The sequence below is a fragment of the Acipenser ruthenus genome, chromosome 23 (assembly GCF_902713425.1).
Source record: "Acipenser ruthenus chromosome 23, fAciRut3.2 maternal haplotype, whole genome shotgun sequence".
Taxonomy (NCBI): Eukaryota; Metazoa; Chordata; class Actinopteri; order Acipenseriformes; family Acipenseridae; genus Acipenser; species Acipenser ruthenus.
In genome coordinates, this window is record NC_081211.1 from 24876527 (window position 1) to 24899666 (window position 23140).

At 36.8% G+C, this 23140-nt stretch overlaps 2 protein-coding genes across 3 annotated transcripts in view; one reads left to right on the plus strand and one right to left on the minus strand.

Moving 5' to 3' along the window:
- LOC117973782 (serine/threonine-protein kinase 10-like) overlaps window positions 1-2945 on the plus strand; it is a 40758-nt gene extending 37813 nt beyond the window's left edge. The window contains exon 19 of the mRNA XM_058996926.1: window positions 302-2945. Coding sequence (XP_058852909.1) covers window positions 302-451 — 150 coding nt within the window. The 3' untranslated portion in view covers window positions 452-2945. The remainder of the gene's footprint in view (window positions 1-301) is intronic.
- A 532-nt stretch (window positions 2946-3477) lies between these two features.
- LOC117413267 (SH3 and PX domain-containing protein 2B-like) overlaps window positions 3478-23140 on the minus strand; it is a 46007-nt gene continuing 26344 nt past the window's right edge. Inside the window, exons 5-14 of one of the 2 annotated variants that reach the window (XM_034022195.3) lie at window positions 19958-20049; window positions 15052-15077; window positions 14183-14218; window positions 12813-12947; window positions 12165-12266; window positions 9923-10040; window positions 8693-8910; window positions 8364-8413; window positions 8042-8167; window positions 3478-7666 (exon numbers count right to left, since the gene is read on the minus strand). In XM_034022195.3, the coding sequence (XP_033878086.3) occupies window positions 6113-7666; window positions 8042-8167; window positions 8364-8413; window positions 8693-8910; window positions 9923-10040; window positions 12165-12266; window positions 12813-12947; window positions 14183-14218; window positions 15052-15077; window positions 19958-20049 (2457 nt within the window). In that variant the 3' untranslated portion in view covers window positions 3478-6112. The remainder of the gene's footprint in view (window positions 7667-8041; window positions 8168-8363; window positions 8414-8692; window positions 8911-9922; window positions 10041-12164; window positions 12267-12812; window positions 12948-14182; window positions 14219-15051; window positions 15078-19957; window positions 20050-23140) is intronic. The other variant, XM_034022196.3, reaches the window with a different exon arrangement.

The window sequence follows — 23140 nt, forward strand, 5'->3', positions numbered from 1 at the left end:
AAACATACTTGCAAAGGTAAATGCTCTGAGTGGAATCTATTGTAATATTATTGTAAGAAACCACTTAGCTGCAGAAAGGAGCTGTTAAATAAATGCTGACAAGTTGTATATATTTAAAATGTATTTCTCGCTAACAATTTGCCTCTGCAGTTGCTTCAAAATTGGCTCGATTAGATTGCCGTATACTTCTGATGAGAAACAGTGGTTCTGTTTTGAAATATTCATTCAGTTATTTGTGTAGGTAGTGTTTTTATCTGCCTGATTTTCAGTCATATTTTTCTTTTATTTATTTTGTTACCAGGCCCTGGAAGACGAGCTGAACCTGAAGAAGAAAGAACAGGAGGAGTTCTTTAAGATGAGTGAAGATTCTGAATACCAGAGCCCAAGCTCTCCTAACAAAGTCGCCAAATTCTTCCCTTTTAATAACTCCACTGATGTCTCCACCACCTAGCTAGACTGCAGCCAAGTGTCTCACTCGGGACCAAGGTGAAGGCGTGTAGCAAGCAGTGGTACAAGATACAGAGTCAGAACACACACACCCACACCCACACCCCAGTCAACCATTTGCAAGCAACAAGGTACCATCGTCTTATTTTAAGAATTTTCAGGTTTTTTTCTTTTTTTGTTGACATTATATTGGCTGGCTCCAAATTATAGAAATTAGAATATATATATAATTTTGTATAACATTAATAAATGGTAGATTTGAAATTGTGAAAAGGGCCCTTTTCAGGTATTCTCAGCTGAAATGTTTTTACGTTATTTGTATTTTATTTTAAGTTTGAGAGTGTTCATACTAATTCTAAAATGTTCTAGTTATTTTGTTTGCAATTCGGACTCCATTCACGTCGACAATATATTCAACACATTTATGGAGAGTTTTTATGTAAAGTCACTCTATCTGTATTATAGCTCAAAATGGACTGCCAGTTCAAATAAATAATGAAGGTAGTAATACTGTAATTATATTTCAGTACACTGGATGTGAAGCTAGACATTAAGTAAAATGTCTAAATGTACAAGAGCCAATATATAATACGATACCAGTGCTATATGGTGTTGGGCAAAAAAGGGGAGTAGTTTAAATATTATGAAAACAATGTTAATGTATTTTGTATAAAATAAATGGGCATATACAGTCGATAATGTTCCAGTTTCTACTTTAACAGTTTAACACTGTAAACTTGCAGACTATATTTGATTATTTCTTTTGATAGTGTCACTTTGCCAAGAAAGCAGCCTTTTTTGAAAAAAAATATATATATACATAATTTGGAGTTTTTTTGCGTTGTAGGCTTTTTTTTTTTTCCTCCTAATGAGAAAAAATGTTCCTTCAAGGGTTCTCTGCAAATTGGTGTCAATACAATGGCACTAAAATGAAGAAGAAAAAAAAAATGAAAGCTTTCAGCTTGGCTGTGTACAAAAGGTTTTCCCTGCATTGCCAGAATTAAGCATGAAGTTCATCCAACAGTTGTTGTTGTAAACTGAGGATGCCATGTATTCACCATGCAGGAGTTTGTCCAGTATACTGTATTTTTGTCCCGTTGTTCTTTTCTTCTCTCAACACCACAGACTGTAAAAGGATTTACCTCACAAAGCTATATTTAAGTAAATGCACTTTTGAATTCCTTAAGGTAATAGAATAGTTTAGTAACTCTTTTTTTTTTTTAATCGTTCCGTTGTTTTGAATGGGCAAAGTTGGGTTTGACAGCAGTGCAGACTTACAGAATGCACAATTTAAAGTACAGTGTCTACTGTGTTCAGTTAACAATTGCCTCTTAATTTTAGAAACCACTATGTTGTAAATAAGAGTCTTATAAAAATGGCACCTGAATATGTCTTTCTGGTACAAAGAAAACATAAATAACCTGTTAACTTTTTTTTTTTTTTTTGTATTAAAAATGTTTGCATATCTTCACAATGTGTATGCATGTTTTGTAGCACTGAAAGTCTGAGTTTTTACCTAGTACATTTTGGTTTGCCTTTACAAACCCCCTTTTATACTTACTTTGGCACCAAAGTATGTATTTCCACCAATGGAGACAGACGTGGTTCATGCAAAGGATGATGCATGTCTCCTGTGCCCTATTTGAACATACCTGTTCTAGCAGGTTACAGCTCAGCAGCCTCTGCCATTGCTATCATATATCTTAAATAACTGATAAGCCGTTGTACATCATAAAATCGTTCCCTGGTATTCCACGAGTAAAAGCAGAATAGTGTTGTGATGCAATGGCTTGTTTAACTTTGTTTGTGCACTAAATGAAATAAGCATTGAGGCATTTCAGAAGTACATCACCAATTGCATTTCCCTGGGAGCTGCAGCTCCTGAACGGCTATGTTGTAATTGACTTGAAGTAATGAGATGTCTATGTATACATACATACATACACAACAGGATAGGATAGGTTTGGGCTCAAGATCACTTTATTTGTTTCTGTATGTATTAATTATGATTTGTGGTATGACTGGTGGTGCTGTGTCCATTGTTTCCTTTGCAGAATCATTGTTTTTCTGTGTTCTGTGGGCCATAGCTGTCCATTGATGCTGCCATGAAGATGACCATGCCACAAGATGGCGCTGTTTTTAAACATTAATGTCTGACCGCTCCAGTCACAGCCAGAGAAAGAGCATATTGAAAGACAAGGCCAGTTATGTACAGGTGATGACCACTACATATATTCAGATATGCATCATCCAAGAATCGTTATTAAAACATGTATGTCTGAGAATCCTTATTCAATCAGATGCCCTGTTTTCTTCCATCTGTTTGCATCTAATATGATTAGCTGTACAGTTGGTATTCCCAAGTAAAAAAGCCTTTCACAGCATAGCATATACAGTACACTTCTAATCCCAAATAAATCACAAACACAGGATCTGGAGCTATGAGAAATGTTTATTAAATTTGTATAAAATAAACTTTTGCAAGAAAAAAAAAAAAAGCAGGGGCAATGAAATTACATTTTGCAAGTCTTAAAAATAAAACAGACTGTTTGTTTTATTACAGTACTTTGATTGTACATCAGAAAAATAACATCCCATCAAATATCCAGCTTCAATTCAGTTTCCATTCCAAAAAACACTTCATTCAGCAATAGCAAACTTAATTCTGAGAAGGCAAGGTACTCAGTTTTACGAAGAATTGTAATAATTCCAGGCACAGCATTAATAAAAAGGCAGTCTACTGAAGGATAAATATGAACTACTGACGCATACATTTGAGTATGGATTTTATTAAGTAACTTCTGGAGTAGTTGCATTTTGTTAAAGTAAATTAGGCCTGGATATATTTTTTATTACTGCTAACCCATAATCACATTATGGGAATTGCTGAAGGTTAAACTTCATCCAGTTAAATATTTTCCATTTCCCCGACAGTTACTGAACCCATTTTTCCAACTACCTACAAATACAGGCGGTGTATGTAACAATTTCTCCTTCTTACAGTGGGAAGGAAGGTCAGCTCATATAATATTTTCTTTTTTTTTGTTGTTGTTAATGCTACATGTTATATTTACTGATCTGTCAAGTTGGCTTCTTTTCAAGGATGGCATATTTTAATTTGAATCCTTGTATCACCGTGTTTCACTGAATCCATTCTTCTTTTTTATCAATAGTAATGTATTTGTCTTTCTGCTTAGCATTCTTGGACTTGTCATTATTTATTTGTCTGTCCATCTCAGGTTGACTTGGGAGATTATTTCAGTTTAACTTTGAAATTCTAAGTACTTCAGAGCACACAACTTGTTTGTTTCTGTAGTTTGTGACCTCTGAAATGCAGTTTCACTTTCAAATGCTAGCACTAACCATCCCTGGAGTAAAACAGATCCAGTCAGGCTTCACAACTGATATAACCATCAGCCTCTGGTGGGTCGTGTAGAGTACTGTACCCATGCTTATAGTGGTTTCACCTATACCTGGCAGTGTGATTGATCTGAATTGCTCTACTGAAAGGGGACAAAAGAATCATACTTTGCAACCCAGCTAGTCCCCCATTTTTGCACTTCTACTGAAACCCTCTGTCTCATTACAACAGAACAGGTATGTCTATTGAAATGAAAAAGGGTCTGCTTATTCAGTACTATTTTAATATTACATAAAAGAATATGTTGTGTACCCCTTGTCAAGTATATCATAAAATAAACAGGGCCTGGGAAATTGCACCCCACTCATGTAAAGTATTTGTAGCAACAGCTTTTATCACTTACACTATTGTACTCCAAACCCCCCTCCCACCCTCCCCAAAGACCCATGTTGAGTTTTATAGTGTATCGCCCAATTTAAACCTTCATACCAAACATCAGCAATCTTAAAAGCACCATGTTATAAAACTAGAGTTAAAGCCTAGCGCTTGCTTTCTTTGCTCTTTTTTATTCACATATTAATGAAAAGATAACAGAGACCAAATCCAGTTTGAAAACGTTTCACAAATGTGATTTGTTTCTAACCGCTGTATTGCAGAACAGGTTTGTTTCTACTAATTGGGGAAACCCATTTACAATCCATTGATGTGCTTTAATATGATGCACAATGCATAATACCTGCATTATTGTTTGTTAAAGAACATAAAAATAATAATAATAAAAAAATTAATAATAATTTGCGGCTAGCCTATAGGGGCTCCAGGCCTTGCCCGTTTCTTCTGGTACAGATTCCACAGAGGTGATGGTATCAGATCTCACCACGTTCAAACCCTTCTTTACCAGAACAGGCATTCAGAGTTTCTATTGGCTGGGTTTATACCTTCAGACCAAGTGTTCTGGCTCAGCTTGAGGTAAAGAGTCCTAAAGAAATGTCTAAAGTTACTTAAAAGAAGACCCCCCCTCCCCCGTCTTAATATTAGTTATCTACTTATTCCATGCTTGAAACCAGTCAAGCACTAGTAGTGTGTTAAAACAGAAAATATAATATTGCATTAAACAGCTAATCAAAGCGCCCCAGTGAACAAACCCTATACTTGGCTGACAGATTTCCATATAGTAGTTCACACAGATGCTGCACAAATGAATGCTGGTTTAACTAATTCTGAAAAATGAAACCACTACACTGAGAGTTTTCAGGGTGAAACTGTGCAAACATGCTTAAAGAGCACAATATCTGGGTTTAGGTGACTTTCGTAACATCTACTACAGAGGCAGCAGACCTACTTGGTATAGTGAAACATGGCTCCGAGTGGAAGTTCTGCATTCCAAGCCCAATTCCATGTGAAAGGGCTGAGAATTTTACAGACAGACATTTAAATGCGCTTCACCTCAGCACATCTATGAGCTAAGCTTCCAACACAGCGGGTTAACGACAGAAGTTATTATATCTCATTATTGTTATTATGTATTCACATTTTCTTACAAAAAGCCACAGTGAATGAACCCTGGTCTATCAATGGAAGGAGGCATTAGATAAGTCTAGATAACTGATGGTTACTTGAGCAATCAACTTCCCCTGAAAATGAAGTATGATAACTAGATAACTATATGCCTTGAAAAATATATAGATTGCATTTTCTGTGAGAGACATCCTCTGAAATGTATGGTTTGAACATTTTGAATGTGAAACTATTCTGAGGTATTCTATTGTTCTACCTAATCTCTAGTTTGGCAATACTTCATAGAAAATGTGCCTCATTCATTTGTTGTATATATTTTTCTCCTATAGTCTACACAGCATCGTTTCAGTTAATCCAATATGCACACTTCATGAGGATAACCTGACTTATTTGCATACATTTTAATTTGTGTTATATGGAAGCAAAATAGTACGTAAGGCATAAAGTACTGCACGATATAGATTTTTTTTTTCTCAATGCTCTAAATATAAAAAGATATATTAAGAAAAAATGATAGCATGACATTAAAAGATGGAAAACCAAAAACAGAGTAGTAATAGTCCAATGTGTTTGAATATGGAATCTGGTTTAAGTTCTCTAAATTTACAGAAAACAGGTTCCTTATGGGGCTGTTTTATTTATTAATATACGTCGTCATTCCACCTTTCAACAATGGAATGTGATGAAATGTAATTATTAAAAGGAACCACCTATAAATTAAAAAAATACAAAAATTAAATAAAGTAACAAAAAAAGGTTAAGAAAAAAAAGCATAATGTTTAATATCTATTGTGTTTTGGTCAAAAAATTGGAAGGGATCCAGCCCTCCCATATTGGCCCACCACTAACAACTTTACAAAACCACCACCCACTGGTATTCTTTTCTTGCACGTCAAACACTGTCCCTTCTTTAAATCCAGAGGTTTGCTCGTCTCCTTCAAAATCAGCAACAGCCACGTACTTTTCCTTTGGCACATCACCTTCCTTCCACAAGGAAGGAAGCTTTTCTTTAGGTGGGTCAGGTTTCTCCGCTTGCTTGTTCAACAGCTTTGGCCCCAAGGCTCCTTTTAGTTTGGATTCATCCTTAGAAGGAGGTGGTATAAGTGCCTTGGGCTTTGGGGGCACAGGTCTGTGATGTACGCTGGAGGGTTTCACCTCGGGCAAATCTTTAATCGGCCCCTTAGCTTCTGTAGGACTGGATGGGGCTGATGATTTCTTTGGTGGTGGGGGCCTTCTTGGTGGAACAGTAGGCCTTTGTGGGGCTTCTTTCGAAACAGAGATCTTTGGTGGTTCTGTCTCCCCTGTTGAGATTTCAGGCACCGGCTTGCCAGGGAATCCTTTCGGGCTATCGTTTTGACCGTGACCATTGTGTTGCTTTGGGGGAATCTTCGGTTCCATGTTCCCTTTACTGGTCGAAGGCACATTATTAAGGGAGTTGTTAACTGCTTCTTGCTGCGAAATATCCAGTTCAAAACCTTTGTCTGTGGGCTTTGCGGGTCTAAGCCTGCTTCTGAGATTGGTGATGTCCACCTTGCTTTCTGTTTGACCTTCCACCCTTGGAGATGGAGTTGGTTTGGGCCTCACTTGGGGTTTTGGCTTTGCAAACGTCGTCTGGCCAACAGGTTCAGGCTTTTCTTCAGATGGTTCTGGTTTTGACTTCCCTGATTTTGTGACAGGTTTGAGGTTTAATTTTTTAACCTCCTTTGCCGATACCTTATGCCCACATTCTAGGCCCATCTCGTTTCTGAGATACAATACTTTATTCTTATCTTCTTTTTTCTGATCTGGGACCTTCTCTCCTTTAAAAGGAGCAGGTTTAGGTGGCATCATGGGTAAAATGACCCCTGGGGCAGGCGGTTTAGGTGGAAGGCCTTTGCCTAGGTCAAGCTTTTGTTTTTCTGTAAATTCTACTTCTAAGCTCTTGTTTATCGATTCTCTTCTTGGTGGCAGAGCAGGTTTTTCTTCACCTGAAGGGCAGATAGGGTCAGTTTGCACAGCTCCTGAAAATGCATTGGAGGCTGCCTTGTTGTCTGGAAAAATGCCTTTTACTGCATCCTTAGTTTTCCAATCTTTGAGCTTTGGTTTGCCTGACAACCCATTGCTCATGGATGGGTCATCAGGAAGAGGTTTTGAAATCCAAGGATCATCTTCATGGGCAACGTGGTTGGTGGTGCCATCTTCCAGTTTAAGTAGTGCCATTTCATTTGGCAGAGGAGCCAGAAAGTTTGGCCGTGTTGCATTGCTGGTTTTCTTATATTTATCAATAAATGTGATGGGAGCCCAACCTTCTTTTTCATCAATTTGAATGTACCACCACCCACTTGAATTCTTCTCTATAACCTAGGGGGGGTAAAAAAACCAAACAAACTATTAAGCAACCTTTATGCCAGTACTTGATTCCAAATGTCATGGCTGAACTTTATGTTGTATAGGCATTTTTAGCAGCATGTTTGAATGAATTTAACATAAAATTGGAATTTGTTGCATATGCTCATATAATAATAAAGTCCAATAAGCATAATCTATAAAACAGCACCAAGCAGAACATGTAAAATGAGCCCAAAAAACAGCTATGAATTAACTGTTTGTCTGTGCTGTTTTTCAAAATTATTATTCACCATCTCCAGTTCTTAAACACTATGTTTAGCCTACAAGACTGAACACTTTACAAAAGTACACTGCACAAACTAGACTTCCATTTCAACAGTATCTTACCTCCACTTTCATACCAGCTTGAAAACTAATGCCATCAGGAATGGTGGTCTGGAAGTCTGCTATGGTATAATACTCTTCTTCAACTTGAGGAGGAATGGGCGGTTTAGGTAAATGTAATCCCCTTGGCTAGAAACGAAAGGAATGAGTTATGTCTCAGTATTTATGATGTCATCCGTCTCTAGTATGGAAGTGCAACAATGCATTTAGCACATCTTGTTTTCATCAAAGTTGATCAATATCTACAAAACTAGGTACCACAATTGCATCAGTATTCTGCTATGATGTTTTCAGTTACTGTTCTAAAATCTGAACATGTACTCACTATAGTAAGATCCCGTCGAGGTGGGGGGCGATGTCTTGCATCAGGAATTTCTGTTAAAAATAAACATACATTTATAAACCTTTTGATTTTTTTTTTTACTGGACAGTACGGTTACTTTACAAGCCTACTAAATTTCTTTACTAACATTTATCATTCCTGTTATCCCACCTCCCTTGTAAGTTATCATATTTAATAAAACTATCTGGTGAGGTCCTTCTTGGAGGATCTTTGGAACTTGGGATGATACACAATTTACAATATAGCCTTTTCCTTAACATAGGCTAATACTTATCTGTCAGAAAGGGCATGATACTACACATCATACTTACTGCGTCTCACATCAGCAAAGGGTGAAAAACAGGCTTCTGACTTGAAGTCTTTCTGATTGTTCGTGTTGTCCCTTTCTTTGGCAGCGTTTGCCTGCCTGGAGAAGCCGTCTAGATCAGAGGCACTTGAGTGAGCGGGGCAGCCTGATGCCAGTTTCTGGGTCAGCAAATCAGCCTTTTTCAGGTAGGAAGCAGGAGCCCAGCCTTCCTGGCCTTGATACCTGCAAGGTTCAAATTCCGCAATATCCAGTCAATAATGTCATCAGTGTTCGTAAATGTTATGTTTGACCAATGCAAAGGTTTGGAAAGTGTGCTAGGTCAGGCCAGGCCAGGTGCAGTCAATAATGTGCCATTGACTACAAGGCAAATTACTCATTTCACAAAAAAAATATTTCCATAATCCTCAAACTGTCAAGTATGACTAGTCTGTGGTTTAAGGGGCTTTTAAACTGTGATGTGAGTAACTGCCCAATGCCAAGAGTCAACAACTACAACCACTGCATGTTAACTCATTAGCTCCCAAGAAGTTTTACACTACTGCCAGATGCCTTCTGTTATAAAGTCAATTTACCTGTAGATGGGAATTGCTTAAAATTGTATGCAGTGATAGCTACTGCTCACATCTTTTCTCAAGAGAATCAATAGCATGGGCTTGGGGTCTTTTGTGTTCTACACCTCCTCAAAGCCCCCTGCCAATTACAGTACAGTGCATGTCACTAAAGCTGGTCGTCATCACGGCAGTCAGGGGGTTAATAAGTCAGTAATGGCTGTTCTTTTGGACAGACTTGGCAATATTGTTGTACCATCATCTCTTAACATTATAGCACTCTAAGCCATATGAAGAATGAAGTTAGAAATTGCTGACTCATGTATAATGCATGGTCAGATACACTTGGCTTTTTAGCGGAATTGAGACATGGAACAGATTTAATTGAACAGAGATCCTTCTTGGCTTTCAGTCAAGGTTCCTTTCACAATGATATGAAACATTCTGCCAAGCGTACGGTCTAACCTTTACTCCAGGGTAAATAACTTGAGATGCATTATTGCATTTTGTGTCTCAACTTGTTTTTGTGGCTAATGATCATTGAAATACTGTATTATTATTATTATTATTTTTTTTTTTTACAAGAGTAGGATTTTATAAACACACCTAAGTAAGATCAATTGTAGCTGGAACTATTGCCCCTTCTGGTTTTAAATGACAGCTCCAACATTTTGACTCAGAGTTACCTGATTTTCCACCAGCCCTCCAGGTTTTTCTGGATAACCTCTACAGTCATTCCCCCGTCCAAATTAATTTCATCTTTGTCCCTGGCAGTGTACGGGTAAATAACTGTATATTTCTCCTCTGGAAAACAAGCAAACAAAACTTCATGATATTACAGATTTTCACACATTACATACCAATGTCCTGTTTTGCCTCCACTAATAAAAAATACATTTGTAAAGAACTTCAAAACATAGCGTACAGTTAGTTTAAGTAATTTATGATATTTCTGGCTGACAGGAAATTGTGACATCACAATCCCTATTTCAGACCAATTGATTAACGGAAATACAAGCTGAACATAGGCATAGCCGTAAATAGCTATGAAAACACTGAGGTCGTGTCCTCGGTTATTTTTTTGCATCATCAATGCTGATGCTCATGTAAATATTCTGGTAAAGTACAAAAGACTCCTTAATTTTCTCTGTTGGTTTAACGTGTAACATAGATTTGGAGGTTGAATAGTAAATACCAAGCAGTCATATAAATACTGCAGCTATAGCTTGAAACCTAAGTTTGACCTCGGTAGAATGTCAGCTCTGGTTATGACACTGAACACAGGAGAGCTCCGTCAGCACAGGGTACAATTGTAAGACATGTGGCCGTTATTAAAGACCAGCTATTATATACCTTTTTCCAATAGCTTTAACTCCTGGAAAATCAAAACTGGATTTAATTGACAAACTAAACCTTCTGAACTTTAGTTTGCAAATGATTAATGCGTTTTCCTAAATATAAGGATTTACTCAGCGGGTGGCCATCACAACATATTGTTCTAGCTAATGTATGTCAAATTGTATCTCCTCCCTGCTTTATGATATTGGAAAGCCTGACTACATTCAGGATAAAGGCAGATTTTGGAAAGATATGCATGCAAAATGATGACAGACATGAAATTTACTTTACCCAGCTTTTCTAGAATTCAACACACAGCATCAAATCATGACAGCAGAGAGGAAAATGTGAAATATATTAGGTATGTTTGTTAAATTGAAAATAAATGTGAATACAGTATAATATCATGTTTCCATTACATTTAAACATTACCTTCTTTAGAAACAACTTATAATATTTATTTATGATATGTCAATACAGATTTCCCCAAATGTAAACATGAGGTTGCTTCTCAATGGCTGAATCCTGGTATTTTTATGTAGACTAATGTCATTCAAAGAAAGTAATACATATTTAATGTATTAATATTTAATAATTATTATTATTATTATTATTTATTTCTTAGCAGACGCCCTTATCCAGGGCGACTTACAATTGTTACAAGATATCGCATTATACATTATTTCACATTGTACAGATATCACATTATTTTTTACATGCAATTACCCATTTATACAGTTGGGTTAATATGAAATAATATGAAAATAAATTTAAAAAGCATCTAACAAGAAGTCCTAACATTTTTAAATGCAGGCGACTCATACCAAACATCTACCATGCTTTACACAGACACTAGAATGAGACTCCACATCACATGCAACACAAGTACAACAGTAGAAGCATGCAGGAGCACAGTCACAACAATGCAACAATGCACTCTCCACCTTGCCCACAGCCGCTGATGAACAGATCCCCTAATGTTCGTCGACGGCCCATGTGCCTCGGTAAAGACCAATATTTCCGAGTGACTAACAGCACAGTGGGAAGCAGGAAGTAAGTAGACAGGAAGTAGGGAGCTCATTAACACTGGCAGTGCAAGGGTGACAAAGCCCCAAGCCCATGTGGAAACTATAATGCAGTATTTTCCGTTATTTGGCTTCAGTACTCATCTGGCCTTTTTTTATAAATGTGTTGTACTGCACATTAAAAACAAAAAGTTTACTCAAACAATGTAAATGGGGCAGACTTGTAGAAATTATTAGGCCTATGGTTTTTATTATGAATAATAATATTGTTATGAAACAAAAGACTACAGACCTTTATCACAACTTATTCCAAGACTTGGAGAAGAGCTGGAATTTATTTGAGCATTTTACCGCATCATGTAACCTCCCTGGATTATAAAAAACATGGATAGGTGCTTGATGCAATCCAGGATGATTCCTTAGTTGTAATATGCTCCATACAAATCAAATTGTGGCTTATTCTGATGGGGTATCTGTTGATTACATTACCCCATTAGAGACCTGTCTAGGCCCCTGTCTAAACTGGTAATGAATGCAAGACAGGAGTCATGTTTTTTGCTCTTACCTTCGTCAGCTGGCATTGAAAAATCATCTGGATCATCCTGAGCCTCAAGACATGTAGCTGGGACCCAGCCCTGCTCGTCATCCGAGCTCACAAACCACCACCCTGGAAAGAAAGGGCAGCAAACTTAATTGCAAGCCAGCATTCGAATGGAGGATGTGAAATCTAAAGGGATTTTAACAGCTGCAGAAATTTCACACTGGGGTATGTACAGCATTATGTTTGGTTGACCCCATTGCTTGTTCAATGCGTTGAGGGCTCAATTCATCTTATTTTTTGCTAGAAAAATGGCAGGTGTCGTTTGGCGAGCCGCTGGTATTTTAGAAAATTACAAATTAATTCAATAAGCAGACCATTTTAATTGGTTGATAATCCAAACACATGTATTCACTTTAGTTCATTGTGTTTATTTGTAAAATGCTTTTTTCCCCTAATCTGCCATTAATTGAATTGGGCCCTTTGTTTACAAAATTAAATGTCATAATAGTGCCTGCATTTAGATGCAAAAGAAAATAATTCCAGTATGGTATATGGTACACACAAACCATCCTTATAATAGACCGTGTCATACATGCATGGCAAACTTATTGCATTACAGTTAATGTATTATCTTGACACACCCTCAGAATAAGTAGAACCCAGTTCCCTTACCAGACTCATTCTTCTCTATCACTTCCACCACCTGTCCAACACAGAGACTGACTTCTGAACTCTCTTGCTTCTCATAGTCAGTCACAGCCACATACTGATCTAAAAGAAGGGGGTCTCCAGCAGTAAAATCGCCCGCTGTAAAACAAAGCACGACGGGGTTAACAATTTTGAACTTCACTTTGAATGCTGGTCTACCTCATCGTTATCATCAAGTGGTGTGTATCAAGAAAGAAAATAGGTTTGGAGAAAATGTAAAGATGATGGCAGAAAAAGAGGGATTAGTAAGACCCATAAAGCTTGGAGGTGTTTAGGATTGAACGAGTACTAGGGTATGTACATGGATTTAATATGTTCACCAGAGAGGGCTCTATATACAGTAAAGTGAAGCAAGGTAGCGACTCCTTTGAGTTCATGGAATTGTTTAGACAGTACCAGAATGTCTGACAGTGATAGCAAACCAGTGACATCACCATTAAAATGTTACCACTATGGAAATAGAATAAAAGACCAATTCTTGACCATAGCAAACCACCACAAATCACGAAAGCAAACAAACATTTAACAATACGTTTGAAAAATAAGACTATCAATAAGCTCAAAAAACAAATCTATATAAAAAAAAAAATCTCTTGAATCAGACAGTAAGTCTATTTTTATATCAAAACTAACAGTTCATCTGAACCACGCTGTCACCACACAATGCAGCGAGATCACCAGGTAGGAGTTTCACTGCGTGTAACAGCGCAATTATAAATAGAAACTGCCTGCCTTTTTAAAATGGAAACGCATGTTGCTTTAAAATGTCTTTCTTTTTTTAGACATAACGTAACACCAACAACATCTTGGAGGCGTAAATACGAGTGTTCAGTAACAATTCGTTTTAAGGTGCTTTTTATACAATTGGAAGTTTTATTTTAAAAGTTTTAAAAGAAAACCTACGCTAGAATCTCCCTTCAGGAAGTGAAATCACAAGAAGCTATGCCTCTCCCATTAATTTAAAAGCCATTAGCAATTATATCATGCAACAATTATATGATTTGTCGTGTAGGGGATGAGATTGTATCTTCAAAAAATGCTTTTCAAAGGCCAAAGATTATGGAAGTGATTTTTTATTTTATTTTAAATGGACAAGATTTTATTTAATTCTCTTACCAAAAGAGTGCATTATGGACACTGGCCATGCATGAAACCACACCAGAGTGAATGAGCATAGAGCTGACCACGGCTACTCCCCAATTGGCAGAATTGACTTTTTGGGTTTTTGTTTTGTGCTGGATTAATCCTCACAGGCCGAATCAGACCAAATAAGCAATAATTGTTACGCAGAGACAGTGAAACGAGAGCAGGGCCAAGCAAGTGTCTGTTACTACCTCTCTTTAGGATAGATGTCGCTCTCTTGACAAGCCCTGATGAAGGAAAATGAATGAAAGCAAGTGTAAGGAATAATGACAATGACAGGACAAACGTGAGATGATTAGATAAAGAAAATAAATGATCCGACAAAAGGCTGCAAGAAGGATCTTAAATAATATTGTATTTCGTAGGATTTTTTTTTTTTTTTTTTTTTTTGGAATGCAATTATTTATATGTTGGTGGTTAATTATTAACATTGTCTCATATTCATAAAGATTCTTAATGAACTTCGTTAAGCTGATAAGATAATAAATGACTTGCTGGTTATGCCATACCGTATACCTGATTCCTCTGTGACTGTTCTTCATTTGATATCACTGTTACTAATTTAATGCTAACAGATTTTTGTTTTGCAAAATGAAAACTACATGTGTCAGGATACCATACGGGAGCAAAAAGCCATCACAGCAGCCAGATGGCGCTTTTGTCTTTGGAAGAAAGAAAAAATCTGACTAATGAAGAAATCTTTTAAAGTTACTGCCAGTAGAGAGAAAATTCAAAGGCTGGATAATATGTTAAAATAACGGCTTCAATTTAGCAAAGTGTTGCAATTTCTCTAATGTTTGGAAGACTGGTGAAAAAAAGAAGGAATCAGAGTTTGTGTTTGTTTTTTAAATGGGGCGTAAGTCCAATTGTCAAATACATGCTCTTTATGTAGTGTAGCTCAGACTAAAAGCTCAAGGGGGCCTTTACAACTGCTCAGCCCATCAGTACTACAGAAGCTTTAGCATAAGCTTCTTGGAGCGTGAAGCTGTCTGTTCGAAGGGGGGGCGGGGGGTGATTATAAGAGCCACGAGATGAAACGCAGGTTTTAAAACTGCCTTACCAGATTTCTTCTTTCCAATTGGTTCCCTGTAAATAAAAAACAAAAAAGGTTGAATTGATTACTTCCATATTGTCTTATGGAGAACGGGCCATGGTAGGTTTCCAAAGAGATTTGCCCATGTGACGTGGGGGTGTATAAATCTCCACCTGTTTGATGGACTGGTATCAGGAGTAGCCTTTTGGACCCACAGGCTTCATGTTATGGAGTGTATGGTTTTCTTTTATTATGTTTATTATATTCCCAATTAAGCTACATACCTGTAATGACCCATATTGAAACTGATCATTGGTTTAGTGTCGTAAGGCAGGAACTACTACTGCTGTTCTATTGGGTGGCATTAAATGAATTACTACTATGACAACATTTGGGGGAATGTGATTGATGGCTTAGATCCCAGAGGTTTTCCTTGAGAGGCTGTAAGAGACTGTTTATGAGTCTAGCATTCAAAAGGGATCTGAGATAGTATTCTAGTGATTTTATGATGCCACTTTCAACCGTTCAGATTATTTCACCACTAATTTGAGAAAACTGGGTAGGATAAGTGGTAAGCCTGTTAAACGGTCGATAAGATTTTACATCTTTTCCAAATGACTGTTTTTTTTTGGCATTTTAAATTGGGTAAAAAATACATGCAAAATGAGCTTTCAAATGAAAATGTTATGGTAAGCAAAACCGCCATTTCAAAATGGATACACTATCAACAGTAATGGCTCTGTGTTAAGATTTGCAGATCATGTGGGCGGCAGATACTCTGCAAAGCTGATCATGTAGGCTTCCCTGCATGCGTGTTTCCTTAGCAGAGCTGTGCAGCTCACTTCAAAATTGGCCAGATACTCTTGTTTCTTTTTCGCTATTAAATTCTTGGCCTAATCACATAAGCTTTGCTATGACAACCTTGTTACTACCATTTCACTCATAACAAATAGAACACAGCAGGAAAGTATTGTAAACTCAAAGCAACTCCAACCATCTCTTGGGAAAGCAACGTGGCAAAGTAAGCAATGCTTGCTTTAATTTTGTTAGAAGCCTATACAGGGCAATGGAAAAATATACTGTATCAATACACCAGGGCCATGGTTTTAAATTTAGCCCAGGCTCCAGTGCAAGTACTCAGATCTGATGGCTGCAAAAGATCTCAAGTAAAATTAAACTTACACACACAAGCCAAGTCTCCCATTTTGGAGAACAGCCCCAGGATTAAGAGATGGTGGGAAATGTAAAAAACACATATAAATGCATTTTCTTAATTATTGGTGGGACATGAAATTCCATGCAAATCTGGCTTGACTAAAGCAACCTAGCAGAAGTCCCAGAAGATCCCAAAACTCCTCCTTAATGCATGTGCCAATGGGTTATAAAACTGAAATCTGTCTTGTCAAGCAAGCCTCAACATCTGTATTGTACAACAACAACAATAAAAAAAGAAAAAAAAAAGACAAATTTGGGCAAATATACTTCTACTCAAAAGATATGGAATAGCGCTTACCATATTGAAACCTAACAATGCTTCGCGGTGGAATCAAATTTCCAGCAATAAACTTGCTAGCATGATTGTAGGTTGTTAAAGGGTTTCCTGACCCTCTTTTTGAAAGAGCGTTCCAAGTTCACCGTTATGATCGGTTCACCTGTCTGCTTTGCAGATGTGCAGTGGTGTATATCCAGATGTATTAAAAGATGATGAACGTTAAGTGCCTTGTGCTTGAATTCTGTACACACCATCTTAACTAGACCCACGTATTCCATCACATATGTGCAAAGCAACAGTAAGCCAAGAATGGTCCACTCCAGGTAACACGTTCCTTACTGAAGAGCCTAAACCAGTGGTCAGATTTTAAAACCATTCGACACGGTAGTTTGAATCGTCAGGCATTGGGAGTCTTGCATACTACTTAAATGTATTTGGACATTCAAGAAATACCTAACATAGCACAGCATCCACAAAATCTCCAGCTGTTTATTTTGGATGTGGATAAAGTACAATGGTAAACTTCCACTTAAGCACAGCTGTATTATGTTAATCAGGCTCACAGTTATATTTACCATACTTCTTTGAACCACTGAAAATGAAAGAATGGACTTTTTTTTTCACGATCCAGACTTTACATTCAAAGTAAATCACCAAAAGTTCCATACAGCGAATATATATTATATATTTAAATGTAAGCACATATAATGCCTAATCAATGTAGTAGCGTATATAGCTATAAAACCAAGATATTTGAAGTGCATGACCTCTATCTGTGTGATGACGCTACACTCCAATAAATGGACGCCGTTAACTTCTGGATCAATAGAAATTAAAGTTACTTTGTATTATAATAATTTCTCTCTCAGACAAATATTTGGCAAATCATTTATACTATACAGCTGGTGCCTATACTTGTACAGCAGGCCAGTAAAACACAGCCCTATCTCTATCTATAAAGTGAAAAAGTAATGGAATTTAAAATCATAAATGTGAAACCTGCTTTGATCTGTTGGTTATTTGTTTTTTCTCTCAAGTATGTGATGCTATTTTTTTATAAACATTTTTGGGACTATTTTCCTCAAACTTTTCTCAGCAGAGGGTACCTGATGATTCATTACAAGTTCAAGGTCAATCAAGGTTTTAAAGAATATTTTCTTAATAGCGATAATGCCCTCTCAATGGTTCATGGTTCAATGGTTCAAAATCGACAGGCACTATTGCGTAATTAAAGTGGCCAGAGGTATGTAATTTCACATGTTCTGTTTGTAAACGCAGTATATAAACAATAATATAATAGTGGACTATGCTAGAGGTGACTAAAAAGCAGTCCTTACTTTAAATAACCCAAGAAAATGTGAATCATTGAACTAACACAGATGCATTGCATAGCCATGGTGATTGTAGCACGCAGGTGCAATGCAGCAATGTATTTTATGATTATTATACAGGGCTCTGCTTTCTTTCAATGAGCTGCTAATTTAATTCTCCAGCATATGGAGTTTGACATCACTGCCAGCACAGCAGATTTACAGGCGGCAGTATTTCACTCTTTTAAATTGCTAAATGGAACCTGGCAAGATATCAAATTACAATGGCTAAAATTAAGGGAAAGCTATAATCCAATTATTATAAGGAAAACCAAGGTCGTTCTTGTATTAGTCTACCTTTAGAGCAATGGCAGACAGTGTCAATCCTTGGCACAGTCTTCCTATACTCTCCCTACAGAAATCAATAAGCTTAAGCAGACAGCAGGAGACATTAACAACCCCAGCTGAGCATTGTGTCATACTTTTCCAAGGACTAGGGTTTATTCTCCTCTGTGGTATAAGATACCTGTTCTCAACAAATACAGACATGAGTCTAAACAAACTGTACTGAATTAACCAAGGACAGAAATACTTTACACAAATTCCTTTTTCTAAAAGGGGATATTATAAAATGGATGTGCTTTAACACATTTCATATTGATACTAAGTTGCAAATGGAAATCAGTTCTGTATGATGACAGTTGTTAATTAAAGGGATGTTGTTTGCTTAAATAATGTTGTGCCACACTTACTAACTATTCCAGCAAAGACAGCTACTGAAAAGACTTTTCAAAGCAGATTTTGGGCAAGTTAGGTGAAAATATTATGAAACATTGCTTTTTAAGTCAGGAATATAAAACACAAAATAATGGCATCATTAAAACACCACATTTTAAGGCACTGTACATTAAAGATAGTACTGACGTTCTAACTGTAGTATTACATTACCAGATATGTAGCATAACTTTGATTGTTTTATAATACTTTGATAAGTTAGATGCAAGTTCTAAAGAAGTGATTGTTCAGAGTTGTGTGGTCTGTTGAATCAGGCAATATCTGGCCCCAGGACCCCGTCATGAATCATTGTACTTTGAAAAACCAGCACAGTACATTATAATACATGATTGCTGCATAGCCGGACTGACTTGTGAACGTCAGCCTTGAACTGGTGAGCTGTGTGTGCTGGGGTTTCCACAAGAAGCCATTTATAAAGTTGCACAGTGAGAACAGACTGTTATTTGTTAATCTCCACTTTGAAACTTCTGAAGAAATAAGCTAGGTTTTTAACAAGAAGACCTAGTCCACTCAGTTTAATGTCCAAACCACTAAACATGAAATCACTCCCAATAAATAAATAAATAAATAAATAAATAAATAAATAAATAAATAAATCAACAGGCTTATTTTGTACTTTTAAGATGGCACGTATTCTTTGTGATTTATTAGTGACAAAGGTTTTCTACAGGACAGGAAATGTGTTTTTTAAGTGTTGCTCTGAACTTCAATACTAGTGTAGTGTTTGAAGCTGCTCTTAAGGGAGAATGTCCTCATTAAATACCATACAAAACATCAGAAGTACTTTAAATTGATTACCTACACATAACAGTCTAATTGAATTATCTTAACAGCGACAGATATACCCTAAAATGTATAAATGTGCAGTTTTGTGACTATTATAAAAAGAAAATAGTTAAATCCAACATTTCTGTCAGAGATTTCAAGCAGACCTTGAAAAACTCGGTTATAAATGCTCTACTTTTATGGATGAAATGTCTTGGATGGTATTATTAGGGATCTTTTTTTTTTTTTTTTAGCATCCTATGAAGAAAATGCATTAAAGTAGTACTGGCACTGTAGCACACTGCATTGAGAATGTCTGATTTTTTTAAAAAACACAGCAACAAACAATACCACTTCCAGGATTCAGATCCATTCATCATACATACAAACTGCTTTACCAATCTGGATCAATCAGGGATCAGTCATCAATGTATCTGAACCTTTTGTAATAAGTAGGTAGAAACCATACCATGCAAATGACTGATGTGTGAAAAGGTCAAGACACACGCACAAAGTACTGTGACTCAGACTATATCATTGCTTAATGTAGGACGTGCTTAAATAAACATACTCTTTGGGGGGATTGATGTCTTCAGGTCTGGTCTCAAAGAACTGGCGAACCTCTTCACACTGAGAGATGTAAACTGGCAACTGGATAAGAGCCTGAAGAAGGGAAAAGGTTAAAGCGGCACATTTCTAACGATTCCAATGCAACAGCAGGTTTTCCTACACAGGATTAATAAAAGTGACTACAACTCGCCTGACTCGCACTGATTCAAAGCATTTATTTACAAAAATTATTATTATTATTATTATTTTTATTTCTTAGCAGATGCCCTTAGCCAGGGCAACTTACAATTGTTACAAGATATCACATTATTTTACATACAATTACCCATTTATACAGTTGGGTTTTTACTGGAGCAATCTAGGTAAAGTACCTTGCTCAAGGGTACAGCAGCAGTGTCCACCACCTGGGATTGAACCAACAGCCCTCCGGTCAAGAGTCCAGAGCCCTGACCACTACTCCACACGGCTGCCCTAAAATCATTACTGTTATTGCAGTTGGCTTGACAAGCCATGTGTTTTTTTGTTTTTTTTAACTAACATTTCAATCAACTCACATTGTTTCTATTATTGATTACCAGCAAATACAGAGTTGACGTTTCCTGTTCTAATCTAATTTTTAAAAGGTCATCCAATGTTAATGTTGTTGAAGGAAGTGGCTCATAGGGCGGTCAGTGGGTGGGTGCATTTTAGTAGGACCTATTTAAAATATACAGGAAGTTAACAAATTACAAAATTAATTTGAGCAGGTTTCTGAAGTATTTACTCACAACGGTAAGCATTTTCTGTTTATACCATCTAAAAAACCCTTAGCTCATTTACAAATAAATAAAAAAAAAAACCTCTTGATTGATATTTCCCTTTGAGTATTATTTTCACCAAACATTTCACAGTAAAAGGGAACATACTGTAACAGGCTACTCAATTGGATGCAATCTAATTCAGTTCTGAAACTTCCGACTAAAATCCCAAAGGAAATATTATAAACAAAGAGACCAACCGTTCATGTGAGGCTTGTTTATTATTTATGTAAAAAAAAATAAAAAAGGTTAAAAACTAGTTTAGTTAGAAGCTGCAGTGATTCTGAAGGATTCACAGAAACAAATTATTAAAGTCTGTAAAAGTCAGGGCAGCACAAATTCAGAGCAGACTGTGTTCTGTGGTATGCGGACCTAAACCAGGCACAATGCTCCAATGTTTATTGGATAATTAAAGCTTTTACTTGATGTTTAGGGGCTGTGGCAAAACGCCACGGTCACTGTGAATGTCGTTCCTCTTCAAACTCTACAAACTACCCAATAGAAAAAATGTGATTTAAAACAAAACGTTACAGTGAATGCATTTAAGTCCACCTACTGTGCCTTCTGGTTTTAGACAAAAAATATAGTCTAAAACAATACAGTTATCTGTTCAGTGACCTTACTTACTTAAAAAATGCTAGGTCATTCCCCATGTGGTCATTTAAGATTAAATTTAGGTTTTGTGAAAACAAAGCATAAATCTTTAAAAAGGTTGTGTCAGCTGTGTATTAATCATCCGTTTTCACTGTTCTTTGTTGAATAAAGACATATTTTCCCCAATTTCAAGTTTCACTAGAAATAGCTTTGTTAATATCCCAATATAGCTACACATATAGTAAAAATAAATAAATAGTGTTAATGCCTTTAACGTTACTAAAACATCCCTGAATTTAAGACCGATACAGAACACTGCAGAATAGAGCAAGCCTTTAAAGGTGCTGTAAGATTTGGAAATGGTTTTCAGCCTGCTCCTCTAATCCATTAGCCACACAGCACTGTACAGTGTAATGAATTGATAAGGTCAGCTTGCCTTCAAGGCACTTGCTAAAAATATGACCAGGAAGTGTGACACACTGCAGAGCCACCCTTGTGTACATGATTCATAGATTCTGTTCCTCATGGCAACAGTGTTGTGTTTAACAGTGTGCACTGAACGGTATTGATGCTAATATCAACCAACAGCATGATCTGAATCCCTACCCCCGGATAATATTAGCATTCCCCTGAGAGTTGAAGGCAGAGGACAAGCATTAATGCAAATTGACTTTATTAGTGTATCTTACGAGAAAGAGCATCAACCCAATTGTGTGCAAGTGGAGGACAAAGAGACACAACAAAGAATACAAACCAGCCCAAATGACTGGACTTCAGAGTTTAGTTTACCCTTTTAACAGCCAGCCACAAAACTCTTTAAGTACTGGCTCAAGAAACAGGAATTACATCACTGTACACTTCTGTATATTAGGAAATAACCTAACTTACAATATCATTATCTAACTAGTTTCATTATTGTTTTGTTTTAGTTTACTTTATATCATATCATGTATCTTTTATTAAATAATTGAATTTACAAAAACAGATATAAACTGGAAAGTCGTAAGTTCAACCAAGGATAAGTAGTATAAACCACTGCAGCTGGGCATTCTGACAGGTAATAATGGAGTTTGGAGTTATTCAAAAGAAATAGAGGCCTAGCTTAAACAAATATTGCCTCAAGACTGTTAGCCAACACCTATTATTAACGTCTATTATTGTTTTATATTAACATTGACTTACACTTGAAAATCTTCAACAGTCTATGCAGTATTGTTATAGTGCTAAAATAATGGTACGGAATTATTTGCATGGTCCTTCTATTCTCGACACATGGCACTAAACTTCTGTATCTTCTAGGCGCATCTTCTCAGTGTACTGTAGTGCATCCTCCATCTCTCTTCCTAGCCCCACACACTAAAACAAATAGGTTATCCACTTAGATTAGAATCCCTCTAATGTGACATTGTGTATCATTGGTTTTGAATTTGGTAAGCTGCTGGTTTTGGACATTTCTTCTTATAATAAAGTCAGTTTTGCTTTTGTATGTGCTTCAAGGAGCCCACAGCTTTGAAAACTGATCGTATGCCAGCTGTTCCCTGCTAATGCTATTTGCTTGCAGGTTCAAAGTAGTTCCTTGCCAGATGCCAACAAATGCAACACTCAGGTGGCACCCCAGGGAGAGACAGAGTCAGGAAAAAACTGTGCAAGAGACAGTTAATATGCAGGCAGTGAAAATCTATTATTAACTGGATTTGTGTTTTAAAAGTTACAAGTCCATCTAAACTCTTGACAGCACTTGTTGAAGGAAGCAGAAAAGCTGACCTCCCTCCCCTCCCCAGGTCTTACGTGGT